This window comes from Lagopus leucura, unplaced genomic scaffold (assembly GCF_019238085.1).
Source record: "Lagopus leucura isolate 7727_CA_CO unplaced genomic scaffold, USGS_WTPT01 Super-Scaffold_73, whole genome shotgun sequence".
Taxonomy (NCBI): domain Eukaryota; kingdom Metazoa; phylum Chordata; class Aves; order Galliformes; family Phasianidae; genus Lagopus; species Lagopus leucura.
In genome coordinates, this window is record NW_024962252.1 from 3398147 (window position 1) to 3411709 (window position 13563).

A 13563-nucleotide genomic window follows, 5' to 3' on the forward strand; every position below is an offset into this window, starting at 1 on the left:
GCCTCATAAAAATGCCACTCGTTCGCAAAAGAAGCAGAGAAAATCCCTTCTCCCGCCCAGAGCAGTGCCGGACCCCGAACCCGTCCCCAAAACGGGGCTGCTGGGAGATCAGACTCTGGCTGAGCCCGCAGCCCCATCGTGTTTGTGAGCGCTCATCCTCCGAGGTGATAACACGACGGACGGCTACTTTCTTGTTGCTTTACATCTACATACATATATACGTATAATTGTTTGTTTGCTTTTTCCTTCGCAGCTGGGTACAAACCACCAGTGACATGGATAATAAAAGTCCACACGCGTGTCCCTGAGCGTGGCACCGCGTTACCCCGACGGATCTGTCTTCGCGACCGTATTGTATTACAAGGTTCCTCGGGACGATGTAAAACACCCGAGCGATTTTTTTTTTTTTTTTTTTTTTTTTTTTTTCCCACCATTCACGGATCTAAAGGAGTGTGAATGGATGGATGAATAGAAAAACAAATAAGCAAGGAGATTACGGCCTCGGGATTAATCGTAAAGCAAGTTTAACTTTTTTCTTTCGAGCGTTATTTTGCTTTGCCCGCTTTTTCCTGGCAGTCCCCTCCACGTTTCTCTATAGCTCCCGGAGCCGCGGGCGCTCCGCGGGACTCCGCACGGCGCTGAACGCGCTTCGGGTGCGGGGAGAGACGGACCGGGCCGGGCCGGGCGATGAGGGACAGGAGAAGGCAGTGATTTGAGGGGGAGCCGGGAGGAAAGTGGGGTTAGGGAGGGGTGCTTGGGAGTAGGGCAGCGGGGTAGACACCTCACAGGTAGGCGCCTCCAGGGTGCACAACTTTGCGACCCCTAGAATTGTCTTAGAGGGAGCGGATCCCCCCCTCCATCCATCCTCCTCGCTTTGTTATTATTATTTTAAGGGAGGGGGGCTATTTCTTTTTACGTTTTCTCTTCCTCGGAGAGCCCAGACCCTCGGGGAGAAGCGGAGTTGCGACCGCACAGCGCCTCGCGGGGAGAGGGTCTGCTTTCCTCCATCCCCATCCTTTTACAACGCGCAGCGCTGCGCGCAGCCCCGCGGGAATAGCGCTCCTCCGGGGACGGCCGAGCGGAGGGGAGCCCGGGGAGACGCTCCGAGGAGAGGAGGGGGGCGGGAAGAGGGGACGGGATCACGCGTTTGTGGGCTGCGAGCCCCGGGCTGCTGCTTGCAGGAAAGCGGCTCGAGAAGTTGTTCCTTCCCAGCCAGCAACTTTCTCCCCGCTTGCGCATGCCCGAAATCTGGTGGGAGGTTGGAAAGGGGGAACGGGGAGGGAGGGGGGGTTGAAATAAGGAGGAGGCTGTAGGGAAGGGATCTGTTCAGTCTGAGCTCGGCTACTCCCGGGCGCGTTCGTACCGCGGCATACGCTCACGGCGCCGGGAGGGAGAACACCTCCGGCAGCCGCAGCACCTGGACACCTGGCCCGGCTCGGCCCGGCCGTGGAGAGCGGTGGGGTGGGTGTGGGGACGGAGCTGTGCCCCCGAGGCCGGTGGAGGCACTGACCCACGGCCCCGCTTTTTTTTTTTTTTTTTTTTGAATATTTTTTTTTTCGCAAAGTTTTTTTTTTTTTTTTTTTTTTTTTCATTTTTCCTCGTTATTATTTTATTTCACCAACTCCGATTTAGCCCGGGATCTTTTAACTGCTGCCAGCGGTGGAGCACAGATCGGGATTAGGTAAATAAAAAGAACAATTCATTTCGTTTGTTATTTTGTTTTTAGCCAAGTCTCGGGGTCGCGTTCATCGATCCAAACACCTTTTCTCTCCCTCTCGCCTTTCTTTCTTTCTTTCTTTCCTTCCCTCTCTCCTCACCCTCCCCATCCACTCCGGATGGTGCAGCAGCACTGGGGACATTGCAGCTCACGTGAGGAGGACGCTCTCCCCAGGGCGGGCGGAGGGCTGGGGCAGCCCGCACACGGGGCTCGATGTTCTGATGCTATTTAAAGGTTTGCTTTCCCCTCTCGGGGCTGTTTATCCCCCCTCGTGGAAAGCTGTGTTTTTAATCCAAGCTAAAAATGACACAACGAGAGCAATCCAGAGGTCTGATAGTACTTTATGGGTTTGAACGCTCGGCTTCTCTACTCTCTCGTCTGTCCTTTTCTTTCTTTTTTCTCTTTCTTACTTTCTTACTTTCTTTCTCTTTTTCTCTTTCTTCTTTTCTTTTTCTATCTTTTTTTTTTTTTTTCTTTTTCTCTTTGTCTTTCTTTTCTGCTCAACTTTTCGAGTTCCAGGCTCTGAGAACCGTTCTGTTTCTCTCCAAGGCCATAGCAGAAATGAATCCGATGTTTATAACTGTCTGAACGGACCAAAACAAGTTCAGTGTAGGGAGAAACTGGGCTCCCCTCGAGGCCGAGCCTATGAAGTGTCCGCGCAAAGCCGAGGATTAGAACATAGTTGTTATTTCTGGCTTTTGGGGAAGGAAACTACTAAAAATCGGGCGTATTGCAGCTCAGCAGAAATCTGCGGGGGTAACGTAAGCAGGTCAGGGGGTGAGAGCCGTGTCTCGGACAGGTGCACAGTGGGCTCAGGCTTAGCAAGTCCGAAACCCGCTTAGAAAAGAAATCAAAGTGCCGTCCCCAAAGCAGCGCTGCGCTCGGGAGAGGAGCGGCCGCAACGCGTTGTGCCCGGCGCTGCACCGGGCGGTCGAGGAGGGTTGAACCGCTCTCGGCCGGTCCTAGGGCTGTGCCCCGACGGTGTCACCCCGAAGGGTTTAACCCCCGACCCCGCGGAAGCGGAGGGGTACGGAGGGCAGAAACGCCACTTGCAGCCGGGAGAGAGGAAGGGCGTTTCTCTCGGGGGAGAAATCCCGACTGACTCCTGTATGGGGGCTTTTAGACACGCGTGGTGTGTGTGTGTGTGTGTGTGTGTGTGTGTGTGTGTGTGTGTGGAGGGTTGTTTTAACAACACCGAGAACTCCCAAAGCAACCTAAACACTTCTGCAGGGAGCGCACAGCGGGGCCGCCCTACGGACCCCCCCGCACCCACTGCCCGCGTGGGGCTGCGCTCCGCCCGCAAAGGCCCAAAGGATGGAGAGTTTGTGTCACTTTGGACGGGGGGGGGAGGGTGGGTGGAAAGCTGCCCCCGGGGAACCGCGGTCGAACCCCGCTTCGTATTATTATCGCGAGGCTGAAATCCACCGCATTCATCAGCGTTCGCGGTGGTGGTCTGGCGAAACTTGTCAACACCGATTTCGTGATAAAATGTGAATGATGATTTTATAAGGATCGAGCGGAGATATCCAAGGCACATGCTGACTGAGCCCTTCCAGTGCTCATTAATGTTAGCAATTAACTCTTTCACGCTCAATTAGCCGCGAATAAACCCGCTTTAATAGATTCTGCACACTTCGTTAATGCTTCGAATTAATCTGCGCTGAACAATGCTCTTTATTCCCCCGGAGCACAACGTTCGGGTAATGCGGAGCCAAAAGGCCGTTTCATTCCCTTTCTAGTTACTTTCCCAAATACAGATACAGTTGTAAGCTCCATTTTCTCGCATAAACTGATAGGAAGGAAAAGCTTCGTCCCGCAGAGGGACGAAGCAGCGGAGACCCGGTGGCAAAACGCCGCACAAGAGGCGCGATAGAGCCGAAAGGACCTGAATGCCGGACCTGAAAGGGATCCGAAAGCGGCGACTTTTCCTGACAGATGAACCTGATCCAGTTTGTGGCTATCCCAAGAATGCAGCGTTTTATGCCCGCTACTTTATCATGTTTGTAAAAATAAGCAACGTTCTCAGGGCAATTTACCTCCGCCGCTCTCCCATGTGGAACTAATTAACAAAGCTCATTATTTATGGTCAGGTATTTAATATAACAAATATCCCTTTCAAAGGGCACATCGGAAATTGATAATTCAAGGTAGAAAGGAAAAAATATCGCCTGGCCACGGGGTTACTTCAAAATCCATTTAATTTCGCTTCTCGCTGTGTTACCGGCTCCGTTTTTCCTCTTTCTTTTCCTTACTTTCCTTTTTATTTATTATTATTATTATTATTTTCGCATAGGAGAGGTAGAATTTAGTTTGGAAGGTTTACAACGGTCTTAAAACAATGGCAACTGGACAATAGCATTACGGTATCTTCAAACAGGACAAAGGGTAAGAAAGCTGGAGGCAGATGTAGGCTTTCAAGTTTATGATCCTATTTGTGCAGGATAAATTTATCTTGGCACGAGTGGGTTTTGTTTCAGGCAGAACACGGTGGTTTGGTCTCAATTACTTCACCGAGCGACTCTGTGTTAGAATTAAAAAAGAAAACAAAACCCTCGCACTGTTTTATTACGGTTGGGGGAATTGAAGCAAAGCGCTCGTGGGATCTTCTGAAGGAAATAATAATAACAATAATAATAAAAGGCCTGATAAGATCTGTTTACACGGAACAGAAGGAAAGGTGGAGGTGACACAGAAATCAAAGAAACGGTGATCTGTGTGCGGGAGAGCGGAGTCACCGCTCTGGGACGCGCTTTGATGTCCCAAAAGAAGGGACCTCACTATGAAATGCTCCGCGCTCCGTCTGTGCTTCTGTCCGTCCCCGGTCGCAACAGAGCAGAAGTGTAGCTTACATTGCTGGAAAAGGGCCAAGAAACTCGTAGTAACGTGAACGCTCTGCTCCCACCTCCCGTTTGCTTCTCCTATCTCGTCTCCCTTTCCCCCCCCCCCCCCCTCTCTCTCGGCCCCTCTTTTTTTCTTATTTTTTTTTTTTTTTCCTATTTCTCCTTTTTTACTCTTCTATTTTCCTGAAACAGAACTGTTCCAGCGAACAAAAAACAACCGCGAGGGCAATGGATGGTATTGCCACTGCGCTGCTTGGCTTCTGCCCCCTTCTTCTTTGGGAAAATAGAAACAGACTTATTATTGTTATTATTAATTTTGTCGGCAACAACCAGTACAAATCCGCATAGCAGATTAGTGCTTTCTTATTCCAAATTAAATGTTTTCTGTGAATCCAAAGTAAGGCAGTTGAGTTAGCCCAGAAACTCACTCCTTTTGCAATTGCATGTTGCATGCTTGAGGGATCTGGGAGTACCCAGCCAGGAAAATAGACGCAGAGCCGTTGTGATGAACAGAAACAGACACTGCAGGTACCCGGACCAGAGGATTTTCCGTTTGTTTTGTTCTCGGGGGTCATCGCTGGAGGCATTTGTGCTGGGGAGAGGACATGCCTTAGCGTGAGGGCAGCGCTAAGAACAAGAAAAGCTCTTCTCCAGCCGAAGGATACAACGGTCCCGTTGGATCGCCAGCCCTAAATAGTTAAAGAAATAAATAAATAAAACAGAGAGGAGAGGGAGGAGGATTCAACGTGTTGGTTCTGAAATCAGCCACTATGCAAAATGAATCCTGCAATTTGGGGAAGGGATGGGGGGGAGGCGGGGGAAGCCAAAAAGCAAAATCTCACCCTCTCTTATTCTGGGTCATTGCGATGGAATTCCTCTACGGTTTGGCTCTCTCTTCCTGCCGCTGATTTATGTAGAGTGGTGTGAAAGGTGGACCTGGCATAGAGAGCTGCTCAGAGTAAGATTCTCACTCTCACACCCTCCCATCCGCAGCATCTCGCTCCGGGCAACTGCCCACGTATAAATCAGATTTGTTTCCCTGGTCCTTAGACCCTTTGGCCACCAGCGTGCCTCCTGTTCCCTTGTCTCCCCAGATCAGGAGGGCAATTAATGCTCTGCAGCACTTTGCTGCTTCTTTTTCTCCAAGAAGCTTCATTCTTCACATGGGAATGCCATAGGGTCCTGTTGGGACCCTGTGTGAATCTTGTGGGAATCCTTAAGGGACTCAGGAGCCCTTTAAGGACACCTTACAGGACTCTATGTAGATCCCATGGTGATCTTAGGAGTACCCTATGTGCACTCTATGGAGATCCTAAGGGAAAGGATTCTCGCTGAGAGAAAATCCCAGAGTGGGATTTTCTGGGTGGAGTGAGAACAACCTACGAGCTGTGGAACAAAGAGCATCCTTGGGGTGCAGGGCTACAATGCCTCCAAAAGCTCTGGGTGCTCTCTCACAACACAAAGAGGAAAAGCTCTATCCCCACTGCCAACCCTACGGAGGCATCTCCTGCCAAATGGTTGACAGTGCTGAGGGCTCAGTCTGCAGGCAGGGCCAGATGTGCCTCCATATTGCTGTCTGTTAGCATTTTCCCCTCCATATTGTAGGATGGAATGAGAAGGGATCTGGCCTGGAGGAGAGGCTGGGGGCTTGGCAGCACCCTGAAATGCAGAGCAAAGTGGTGGCACTCAGCCTGGAGAAGGACTGTGGCCCTGCAGCTGGTGGGCTGGGTGTCTGCACAGGAATAGTCCCTCCAGCCCTTGCCTTTTTCCCTTGTGAAGGGCTTTAATTAAGCAATTGCCTAGACTGGGATATGGGCTGGAAGCCAGGCACTTCCCTGTAGAGAGAGCAAATGGCACTGAAGTTTTGTCACCCAGATGCAGCCTTTTCCCATTTCTTTTTGTGGTATATAGAGGGAGTTGGTTTTTTTTTCTTGCTGTTGTTGCTTAAAAAAAAAAAAAAAAAAAAAAAAAAAGAACAACCAACAAACTTTAAGGGCATTATCTGTTTGAATGAGAGAGTATGAGCAGTTCTGAGTACCCAACAAGCCCAGATTCAGAGGGCTGAGGGCAGACCATGAAGAGGTGAGCGACCTGGAGCAGCAAGCTCTCTGCAACTCAATCCCACATCTCCTCATCAGTGAGGGCTGAAGGCAGTTTTGGAGGGCAGACTGAATGAACGGTATCCCATCATTTTAAAAAGGCTGAGAAGGGCTGATAGGTATCTCCTCGCTGTCCCTGTGCGGAAGGTCATCAGGGGCACTCTTGGCACATGGATGCTGTTGTTTAGGTGGGGGGGAGGGAAATGTCTGTGGATGGAGCATGATGTTGCTGTGTGAGGGATCGGGAGAAGGAGATTCTGGAGATCCATGTGGATACATTTGCAGTCAAGAGATGATCAGACTTCTCCAAGCTCCAAGTCCAAGACAATCTCCTCCTGAGTCTTTGTAGAGGGGCATTAGTAAGAAACGAAGTGAGAAATTCCTTTTGCTATTAACTTTATATAAATCCATCTCTCTTTCTTCTCCCCACATCTTTTTTTTTTTTTCTTTTTTTTTTTTCTTTCTCTTTTTTTCCAGATCTTTTCCTCCCCTGTTCCCAAGGTCCTCCTCCTAAGTGGCCACCATGGGAAGTAAGACTCTGCCGGCCCCAGTGCCTATCCATCCTTCCCTCCAGCTTACCAACTACTCCTTCTTGCAAGCATTCAACGGGCTGCCCGCTGTGCCTTCTGACCACCTCTCCAATCTCTATGGCTTCAGCGCCCTGCACGCCGTACACCTGCACCAGTGGACTTTGGGCTACCCGGCCATGCATCTGCCCCGTTCCTCCTTCTCCAAAGTGCCCAGCGTATCGAGCCTGGTGGATGCACGGTTCCAGCTGCCCACCTTCCCACTCTTCCCACATGTCATCCAGCCCAAGCAAGAGGCTGCTAACATGACCCTCAAAGCTAAACCCCGCTTTGATTTTGCCAACCTAGCAGTGGCTGCCACACAAGAGGACCACTCTAAACTGGGACAGGTGGATAGCCAGGGCTCCCCGCCAGGGCTGGGGTCTTTGCTTGAGGTGACTAAACTCTCTCCGGAGAAGAAACCCACCCGGGGAAGGTTACCATCCAAAACCAAGAAGGAATTTGTGTGTAAATTCTGTGGCAGGCACTTCACCAAGTCGTACAACCTTTTGATCCATGAAAGAACCCACACTGATGAACGGCCCTACACATGCGACATATGCCACAAGGCCTTCAGAAGACAAGATCACCTGAGAGACCACAGGTAAAGTTCTTCTCCTGTCCATTTTTCTTGTGTATCTGTGCTTTCCTGGTAACCCACCTACAGTCATAAAGCAGTCATACTTGTAAGAAAGGCTGTGTCCCCAGCTGGGCAGCACTGCTCAGCCTAAGTTCTTTATCCAGTGCTGGTAGGGAAGCTCAGATCACTCACTTGTAGGAGAAGCCTGTTAAACCTATCCACCCTACAAAGATGACCTGTACAATCTCCTCAGCTTCCACAGACATTTTCATTTTCTGCTCGCATCCCCGTAGCCTTTACCTTTGTGATCACTCTGTGAAGACAGGCAGCCTTGTGATCCTGAAGTTAGTCAGAAATACTTTATCCCTACAGAAGACCCTTGTGTGCCTCTAGCACCCCTCTCTTATTGCCCACATACATAAAGCTGATTGCCAGAGTGTTGCATTCCGGCACTCTTGGTCTTAGTGGTAGCTGTAAAAATCTCTGGAGTGTTTTCTATCAGTGCTGAATTCAGGCCAGTTGTTTCTGACATCTTGATTGTTTTTCTCTTCCTAGATATATCCATTCTAAAGAAAAGCCTTTTAAGTGTCAAGAATGTGGGAAAGGATTTTGCCAGTCCAGAACACTAGCTGTCCACAAGACACTGCACACACAAGTAAAGGAACTGAAACCTGCCAAACTTAAGTGCTGAAGCTCCGACTTCTATGAACTTTTCCTGCCCTTCAGATTTTACACCAAAACCAGAACAGAAACAAAACTGTCAGGATGGGAGCACAGAACTTTGCATTTTTTTTTGTTTGTTTGTACTTTAGAAAGAGCAAAATCTCCCCAAGAATCTCACTTCTTAAATTGTGGATGAAAAGATTACTTGGCGTTTAAAACATGCATGAATGACACAGAAAGTGCTAGATGTGTGGCTTAGATAAACTTTATGCCAAAAGGTGGTGCTCACGTGTCGGACAGAAATCTCCTTAAAAACCAAACAAAAACCTACAATACCCACAAAAAAAATCCCCCACAAAAAAATCCCAGCAGATCCCCCTGACCCCTCCCAACTCGTAACTTCCAAAAGTATTACTTAAAAAAAAAAAAAAAAAAAGAACAAACTCTTATTTTATACTTTTTTTTTTTTTTTTTTTTTTTTTTTGACTGTATAAAGCTTATTATTTTTACACTTCGGGAAATACAGAGAATTCCAGAAGATGGTTAAGAACTGCAGTGTTGGTTTCTCATCATAGCACCAGCAGGACAAGGAGAAGGGCAACTCACAAATCTTGTTTGCTTCTTTGTCTTCTTGAAAGAAGAAAAATAACTTTTGGAAATGATCGTAGATGTCTTGAGTGAGGAGTCCTATAACGTGCTGGAAAATGAATCCAGGACTTAAACCTGAGGGTCCCCGGTGTTGGGACAAATCAGCGTCCTTGGGACGTGGAGACCTTTCTTTTTGCCTTGTGGTCTAAGCATGCTGCGAGGAGGTTTGTCACTTGTGGACTTATTTAAAAATGAAAAATAAAAGCAAAGGGAAGAAAGACGGCAATGCATCAAACTGTGCACAACGTGGTCTGCGTGGTACTTCGTGAGTCCTGATGAGAAGGAACAAATCTCAACCTGAGAGCGTATTTTTCTAAAATGCTGGCTTTCTGAACAGTGTATTCAAATTAAGAGACATTCCAGTAAGTTTTGTTTATTAAAAGGAAAAAAAAAAAAAAAAAAAGTTGTATGGCTGTTTGGCACTTTATGCTGATTATTGGTAATTGACATTTATCACTGGATTGTGTGTGGTTTTTTGGTTTTTGTTTTTGTTTTTGTTTTTGTTTTTGTTTTTTGTTTTTTTTTTTGTTTTTGTTTTTTAAGTATTAAAATAAATCGTTATTTTACAGGCAAGTCTGCACGGATTACCTATGTGTTCATTTGGTTTCGAGTCTCTTCCCCCATCAAACTGCCTCTGTCAGTATTCAGAACTTTTTTTTTGTTTTCCTAAGTGATCTTAATATTTCCTCAGCGCTTATTTCTAACGACCTCGGAAGCTCAGGATCTTTACCCAGACGTTTTCCCTCTCCTTTTTTTTTTTTTTTTTTTTTTTTGTAAAGGCTCACAAAAGCAAACAGATCCGTAGGGTGTCAAATCTTTATGCTGCTGGCGTGGAAAAAAAAAAAAAAAAAATCGTCTTGGGTAACTGAATCTTAGGTATTAGCTGATAAGATGAGGTGTCAGAGGTGTTATGACACAAATGAGATGAATAATGGGCGAACTGTTAGCGCTTACACAGCCCGAAGGCTCAGCAGACAGAGCGGCCTTCGCACCCGCTTCCCTTCACTTGTCGGGAATTGGGGCATTTTTCAGTCGCATCTTCACCCTTCTTGGGGGCGGCCTTAGATTCCCGGCAGCTGTCTTAGATCAGAGATGTTTATTCCACAGCGAAACCGCTTTGGATCGAGACGGGGGAGAGAGCGCAGAGCGGGGGCATCCGCCTGAGCCTTTGAAGAGCCTCTGGTCGTTCTCTCCCGTCTGCTCGGCAAAGCCCAAGCCCTCCACTCTCGTCACAAGGCAGAGTCCCGAGATAAGAGAAGCGTCTTGCACATGAGCACGGTGACACGTCCGAAGTAACAGCGGACCTCCTCTCGCGTTTCCAAAGCTATCCGCCCCATCCAAAGAGGTTTCTTTCCCCCTTTCCTGCTCCGCTTTAAGAAGATATTTCTTTATTTGGTCAAGGAATCCTATCTGCGACAGGAGAAAAGTTGTGGTTCTAATTCTCTTAACGTAAGGAGGGGAGAGGGGAAAGAAAATTCTCTCCCTGCTTTTTATTTTATCATTATTACTGGTATTATTTTAATTGGACACCGACTCGAGCACATCGTAGCTAATTTAGATGCACTTGTAAGACGGGTTGCAGAGTCCACCTTCAGAATAGAAAGGCCATTGCGAAGCACAGGGTGCAGAGATGGCACATCTAGTTCTGGAGGCTGTGGGAACCCGAGTCGGAAGCCAGCTCGCTTTTCCTTCTCTTCCCATCGCCGTCCGCTTTCCAATCCGCGCAAAGGCTTTTGGTTTTGTCTTAAAAGGCATCTGAGAACCAACTGTTCGGAATAAGCAAGGAGTGTGTGTAGGGGGAGTCACCCCCCAAACCTGTAGGAAGCCGGAATCGGCTCCGACAACGAATAGCAGCCACCGTGAGTCGAGCGCGGTGATGTGCGCGGCGCTCCCCAGGGGAATCCTGAGCAGAAAACTATTCGCTCTTTGCCGAGCCGAGTCGGGCCGCGTTCTCTCGTGTATCGGAGGGAGGGTGGGGGAGCGTACAATTTGCAATGTGTTCGGTCCCCGAAGGGTTTGCGCAAAGCACAGCGGGAGCGGCCGCCTCTCCGCCGCGCCAGCCGGTGCCTGCGGAGCTTCCCTTGGATAAAGGCACTCGCGCCCGCCGGCTCTCCGAGCGGACTCCTCCTGCCGCCGGCGAACGGCGCTGCCGGCTCGGACGCGCGACGCTCAGTGCCTGTCCGAGGAGGGGTGCGCAGCTCCGGGCACTGCCGCGGCGCTGGCTGCCAGCCTAAAGGAGAAGCAGCTCACCCCAACCCCCGCCGTTCTCCTTTCTTCTAAAGGGAGATACAGAGAGAAGGCCCCCGCTGAGCCCCCTCCCCCCCTTCTCCCTGCAATCTCCTCGCGTCATTTATGCAGCAAGAAAAGGCAGCGGCACGCACGCGGGGTCCGGCAGCGATATGGGAAAGCGAAGGGCTCTGTCGCTCGGAGTCAGTATTTTAAGGATCGTGACTACGAGGCGGCCCTCCGAGTCGGGTCCGAAGGGAGGGAGGAGGGAACGCAGGGAGGGTCACTTCGCTGAGGCTTTCCCACGGTCACACCATCATCTCTTTAACACCAGGATAACGAAACACCCGTGGAGAGGTAAGAAACCGCGGCCGCCCTGGGAACCATTGTAACCGCGGGGTCGTGAGGTGGATAAGCCACTCCTCCCAGCTGGGCATGAGAAGCATTTCATTTGTATAGCTGAAGCCTGCTGATGTGCCTGCCAAGAATTTCCCTGGACATGTATTTTTATGTGCAATAAAACAACAACAACAACAACAAAAACAACAAACCCCAAAAACAACACACCAGAACTGTCATAATCAGAATTACAGATGTATTAAAACTGCATAGGCATACGGAGCACAGGATGCACACACAGCCTCTTAACATCATTTATACTAAAATGTAGATGTGTGTCCATTTCCTCTTCCCAGAAGGCCACTTTCTACTGCGTGCAAACAAAGGCTATCACTCTGGTCACATTCTCAGCTGCACTGGTGAATAGTTTGCCTATTTCTTCCAGTGTTTTGTGTTTTGCTAGGCAATATCACTGCAGTGATTCATGACAGCCAGAAGAGATAACTCCTACTAACCCTAGAATAAATGAAGAGAAATATATGGGAGATGTGCCTTTAGAATCAGGATCACAAATAATTAAAATGATTAATTATCTCCCTTTTCTTTTCTCTTTGCATGTGTTTTAATTTGACAATCATGCAGTGAATAAAATTTACTTAGGCCTCTGTCTGCCAACTGAGAGTTGATTCTGTTTCCACAGTTGCTTTGAATTTTGCATTTTCATCAGAAAAAGAATCACTGAACGGGAGTTTGCAAGAGTAAAAACCAGGGCATGGTTGTCTGTTACTGCAAGATTTACAAGGGAAACCCCATTTTCTATCTTCTTTTTTTAACCATTACCAGTTACAGGAGAAAATGTCTTGGCACATCTCTCTCTTTCATTCCCCCCCTTTTCTTTTTTTTTCCTTTGCATTCCAGTCATTCTTTTTCTGCCCATAAACTGTTGCTCTGCAAGGGCCTGATTCTACACAGTCTGCTCTTCTTTTGGATTCAGGAAGAAACTGTGTCAAATGGGGTCTTCATAGTGTACATTCATGGAAGAGAGCAAAAGCCTTTTTCAGAATGTGTACTGGAACAGTGAACACTGACTTTTCAGCTGTGGAATACATGTGTCTGAGAAGGGGACCACAAATCATTGGGTTTTTAAAGGTTCCACATGAGTTGTATATTAATCCCATTTCCCCGGGGATGGATTAATCCCAGCTTCCCAGTTGTGTGGCAACAGAAAATGCTGATGGGGTTGTGGCAGGGAGAAGGGAGATGGGGAGGGGGAAATTACAAATATATATCACAGGAATACGAGGCCTAAGTGGTCAGGAGCTGAAAGTGCTTGACTTTCAATACCTTTTCTACCTCTGTCACCACCTGTGAGATGAAGCAAACCACATCAGCTCCTGTTTTGTTTTTGTCATCTGCAAAATGGGGATAATGTTGCTCCCTTTGCTCCCACGTGGCCTGACACATTCTTGTATAAACTCTTTCTCAATCCTACTGAAGCAAGAGAAGCTATGCCAATTCATACCTGGGCAGCTGAAAGTAGTGGCTGACCTGAGAGATGTAACAGAGCATGCAAGACAAGTTTATATTCATGTGTAACTCCTTTTCAGTCCTGGCAGATTTGTTGAGCAATGCAGTCCTACAGACCAGCACACATTTCTTCCCTACATTCTTATCCAATGACTATACAGGAGGAATGGCATGGGCCAAAATCACCCCTAGTGGGACTCCAATGACATCACTGATCTTTATAGGAGCTTTTTGAATGAAGTCAATTGAGTTTTACAATGAGTGAGTTTGGCCACTTGCGTATTTAACTTCCCAGAGATCTGCAGCAGTGAAGGAAGCATTCCTTGTCTTGCTAAGTATCATTTCTGATGTGGAGATA

At 48.2% G+C, this 13563-nt stretch overlaps 1 protein-coding gene across 1 annotated transcript; it reads left to right on the forward strand.

The window, feature by feature from the left end:
• The first annotated feature begins 1572 nt into the window (after window positions 1-1572).
• Window positions 1573-9617, forward strand: OSR1 (odd-skipped related transcription factor 1). Its single transcript, XM_042862259.1, has 3 exons — window positions 1573-1681; window positions 7134-7826; window positions 8358-9617. The coding sequence occupies exons 2-3, from the start codon at window positions 7180-7182 to the stop codon at window positions 8491-8493; spliced, it is 783 nt and encodes a 260-aa protein (XP_042718193.1). The 5' UTR covers window positions 1573-1681; window positions 7134-7179; the 3' UTR covers window positions 8494-9617.
• Window positions 9618-13563: the final 3946 nt, after the last annotated feature.

Coding starts and splice junctions, on each gene's coding strand:
- OSR1 (XM_042862259.1), top strand. CDS start 7,180: ATGGGAAGTAAGACTCTGCCGGCCCCAGTGCCTATCCATCCTTCCCTC. Junction 7,827..8,357: donor GATCACCTGAGAGACCACAG/GTAAAGTTCTTC, acceptor TTCTCTTCCTAG/ATATATCCATTCTAAAGAAA.